Source organism: Rosa rugosa, chromosome 4 (genome assembly GCF_958449725.1).
Source record: "Rosa rugosa chromosome 4, drRosRugo1.1, whole genome shotgun sequence".
NCBI lineage: Eukaryota > Viridiplantae > Streptophyta > Magnoliopsida > Rosales > Rosaceae > Rosa > Rosa rugosa.
The window spans coordinates 8,151,083-8,156,153 of NC_084823.1; the positions used below are offsets into that span (position 1 = coordinate 8,151,083).

The window sequence follows — 5,071 nt, forward strand, 5'->3', positions numbered from 1 at the left end:
ATATAATCATAGATGTCATAAACTTCATTTCTAAATTGAACAACTCAGCCATCTAGGTGAGGACACGAAGAACTTGAACTCGTAGTAAGTCATATGATATGGTACGTGGAGACGACATCTTACTGGGGATGGCGTGTTTCTTTTTTTGTCTTTCTTGCAGGGATACATTTGGGATTTAAAAGTTTTAAAAAAATAAGGAGGTCCAGGTACCAAAAAATGAGGTATAAATATAAACACTCTTTCGTTTTTCATTTTATTTTTATTTTTATACATGCTTGGAAAAAAGCTAGTATATATAAATGAATTACTAGTTGCTAAGTTTCCATGTTGTTGCTAATTGTGACTGCGTACTACCTTAACATCAGTCGTCTGAATGTTAATTAGCCATTAGCCGAGTTTAATTAACTACTTGTTTCTGTGTGTTTCTTATTCTCTTTCCTGGAGGCATCTGGTGGTTATTTGTTTTGCAGTGGGTAAATGAACTTAAATGAGCTCAATTGGAATTTGAATATAATGATAATTGATATTCCTTGCTCAACAACATAAAACTGTTATTGTAAGTCTGCATGGTCCCCCACCGTGGCACTCAAAGTCATACTTTTAAAGTCATTCTATAATGTAAAGACTTTTGATGAGTTTTGATCAAACAGAAGACTTCCCTGCAGATTAAATAGAACCCGCGCGCACAACCAGACCATCTCACAAGCAGCAATAAGCGCTAGCACACCAGTTTCTTCAATCCCACTGGTACAATGGCCAGTTATCCGTATTATTCCCCGCCACCACCTTCGCCACCACTGCCATCACCACCACCACCTTCATCATATCCTCACGACTCACCACCACCAGCAGCACCACCTTCACCACCATGTAACGAAACTACTATAACACTCCCACCTCCACCCCCACCACCACAATCACCAGCATGTAACAACACTACTCCAACTATATTACCACCTTTGCCGCCCCCACTAGCACCGCCACCGTCACTACCACCGCCACAATTGCCACTGCAGCCACGACCTTCATCTTACTACTCCCCACCACAACCTTCACCACCACCACCATCATCTCCACCAGTACCTCCGTCATACTACTCCCCACCACTACTTTCACCACCACCACCTGCATGTAACGACACTACTCCAACTATATTACCACCTTTGCCGCCTCCACTAGCACCCCCACCATCACCGCCACCGCCACAATTGTCACTGCCACCACCACCTTCATCTTACTACTCCCCACCACAACCTTCACCATTGCCACCATCATCTCCACCACCACCACCATGTAACGAAACTACTACAACACTCCCACCTCCACCCCCACCACCACCACCACCATCACCAGCATGTAACGACACCACTCCAATATTACCACCTTTGCTGCCTCCACTAGCACCACCACCGTCACCGCCACAATTGCCAATGCGGCCACCACCTTCATCTAACTACTCCCCGCCACCACCTTCACCACCACCACCATTTCCACCATCACCTCCGTCATACTACTCCCCACCACTACTTTCACCACCACCTCCACCTGCATGTAACGACACTACTCCAACTATATTACCACCTTTGCCGCCTCCACTAGCACCACCACCGTCACCGCCACCGCCGCAATTGTCATTGCCACCACCACCTTTATCTTACTACTCCCCACCACAACCTTCACCACTGCCACCATCATCTCCACCACCACCTCCGTCATACTACTCTCCACCACTACTTTCACCACCACCACCAGCATGTAACGAAACTACTCCAGCTATATTACCACCTTCGTCGCCTCCACTAGCACCACCACCGTCACCGCCACCGCCACCGCCACAATTGCCACTGCCACCACCACCTTCATCTTACTACTCCCCACCACCTCCTTCATACTACTCCCCACCACTACTTTCACCACCACTACCATCTTCACACCCACCCCATAAACAACCACCACCACCACCATCACCATCACCTTTACCATCAAGACCACCAATACCACCACCACCTCCACCATCAATACCACCACCTTCACACCCACCCCATAAACATCCACCACATAATCTGCCGTCACCACCTTCTTCACCACCACCACCACCACCGCCATCATCACATCCCACACCTCCACCATTGTCACCACCACCGAAAACACCTACACTACCGCCACCATCTCATCCATCGCCTTCAATATCGCCCCCATTACATCCACCACCTTCACCAATACCTTTACCACCTACTGTGTTGCCACCTTCACACCCACCACCTTCATTTCCGCCACCACCACCGCCGCCGCCATCATCACATCCCACACCTTCACCATCATCACCACCACCTAAAACACCTACACTACCGCCACCATCTCATCCATCACCTTCAATATCGCCACCATTACATCCACCACCTTCACCATCACCTTTACCACCTACTGTGTTTCCACCTTCACACCCACCACCTTCATTACCGCCACCAAGTCCACCACCTTCACCTTTACCCCCCGCACTAAACCCACCTCCAGTGCCACCACCATCAAGTCCACCACCTCTAGTGCCACCACCATCAAATCCCCCACCTTTATTGCCACCGCCATTAAGTCCACCACCTACACCATTACCACCTCCTCATCCATCTCCTTTAGTTCCACCACCATCACATCCACCACTTTCACCATTGTCACCGTCACTATCACCACCTACACTACCACCATCATACACACCACCACCTTCTCTACTGCCGCCATCATCCTCACCCCCGTTTCCTCCGATACTCACCCCAGAACCACTAAAAAGTTCTCCATCTCATAGCCATCGCACAGTTCTTCTTGCCACTTTTGTCTCTCTTGGTGGATTGTTCTTTCTTGCATTCCTTGCAATTGGTCTCTTTTGCGTGCATAAGAAGAAAAAGTTAAATGCAGCAAACAGACTTCAAGGTGTTTCTCATGCAAGTGTGGAGCAAGGAGAAGTTCACACCTCTCAGAGCATCGCCCCAGCTAACCAAAGTGTAGCTGTCAATATAAATGACCAAAATCTGAATGTTAAGCCCCAATCTTATGGTGACGGCAGTGCGGAAGCAGAAGAAAATGACCCTGAGGAATTAGGATCTGAAGATGACGATGAAGAATCAGATCAATCTAAAGATTCAAATAAAAGTTCTCGTCGCGATGATGAAGAATCAGATCAATCTCAAGATTCCGATAAAAGTTCTCGTCGCCGGAAACGTGGTCGTACCAAAAAAAGCGAGCCTAAAACAGATCAATCTCAAGATTCTGATAAAAGTTCTCGTCGCCGGACACGTGGTTCCAGTGGTCGTACCCAAAAGAGCGAGCCTAAAACAGATCAATCTAAAGATTCAGCTAACAGTTCTCGTCACCGTGATCGTAAAGGTGAACTGGAATCGCAAGAAGATAATGATAAATCAAATGGTTCAGATAAAGATTCTCGCCGTCGCGATAAACGTGAGTCTCGTCGTCGTAGTCATGCGCGAGCAAACAAAGACAAAGGGCCTTCCACGTCCAACCGTGATACGGACGACCGCAAAACTTCATAATCTATGATCACCTGCTTTCTCCTTCAAATTCTGGTTGATCGAGTTTCTTGCATGCATGGGTATTGTGAGTTGTGATTGTATTAGTTTTACTACTTTAACGCAATTCTTTACCTAGTGTTTTTATTTTGAATGAATTGTCGTATTTTGTTTATTTAGTCAATGTGAGTGAAAATAAGAGAGAGCATTCAATCTCGAAATTCATTTTAGTTTGTACAATCAATTTCACTTTTAGATGTTAATTTTCATTTTATATATAGTACTCTTTCCAGAATAAATACCATGAATAAACTCTACCATAAATACATATATGTATGTGTATATATCTAATATATAAACTCTACCCAAATGGTACCTGAATTATCACCGATTGCATTTTTTTGGTACCTCAACTTAAAGAGTCGCATGGTATCCATATTATTCCATTGGTATCCAATTTAGGACTTCCCTCTATTTTTTGTCAGAATTTTCTATGTGCGTCCACATGGTCATTTGTTAGTGATAAAATCATCAAATGATATATAATCTCTCAAGTAGGATGTTAACAACCACTAGATCTAATCTAATGGTGAAGAAAAAACCGAATAAAATTATTTAAAAAATTATTCCTCAATATAAAACAAAATGAATTGGTCTAGTGGCATAGTCTCCCATTCGTAAGTGGGAGGTTGTGAGTTCGACTCACGAAAGACTAGTTGTAGCATTTGAGTTGTTTATTTGATAAAAAAAAAAAGTAAAAAAAAAAAAAAAGCACAATAACACTAAAAGAAGATTTGAGAGGATAGAGAAATCGGATATTATCTTCTTGATCTCAACTTGAATTAAATTATAATCGTGAAATATCATTAACAAAAATAGTTTAGATTGGAAAGATTTGGTTCGTCTATTGATTTGATATAGTTCGGTATCTTAACAAATTTCATTTTAGCTGCAAATTGACATAAGTGATCTGCTCATGCATGGAAACTTAAAAATATAACGATTAATTTGTCAATATGTAATTAAAAAAATAAAAAATTTGGCTCCCACAAGCCTAAAAAAAAAGATACGTTAATGGAGAGCCAGAGCCCTATACATATACATACATACATATATATAGAGGAGCCCTTCTAGTGAGGGATCCTTTTTTTGGCCATTTTAAGGGGTTGATTATTTGACTAACTTTGCGATCACTTATCAACATCTCCACCGTTCAATTGTTAGGTCTATATGAGTAGATCAATTCCGCAAATTTTCAGCCAAATTGATAATCGTTAAGGCATTCAAAATTGTGGTCTACAATTATAAATATGAACAGTTCAGGTTTGACAGATTTGGTTTATCCATTGATTTAATCTACTTCGAAACCTTAACGTTCACCAAAGCTGAAAATTTGCAGAAGTGATCTATTCATGGAGTCCTAAGAAGTGTACGGTTGAGAGGCTGATATTGAATGAAAAGTTGGTCTCTCAAAGGATCCCCTAAAATGACCAAAAAAGGGATCCCTTAGTGGAAGGGACCATACATACATATGTATGTGTGTGTGTGTGCGT

The 5,071-nt window shown here is 42.9% G+C and overlaps 1 protein-coding gene across 1 annotated transcript; it reads left to right on the forward strand.

Moving 5' to 3' along the window:
* Nucleotides 1-656: 656 nt before the first annotated feature.
* On the forward strand, nt 657-3,794 carry LOC133706460 (uncharacterized). Its single transcript, XM_062131996.1, has one exon. The coding sequence runs from the start codon at nt 753-755 to the stop codon at nt 3,540-3,542; it is 2,790 nt and encodes a 929-aa protein (XP_061987980.1). The 5' UTR covers nt 657-752; the 3' UTR covers nt 3,543-3,794.
* The last annotated feature ends 1,277 nt before the right edge of the window (nt 3,795-5,071 follow it).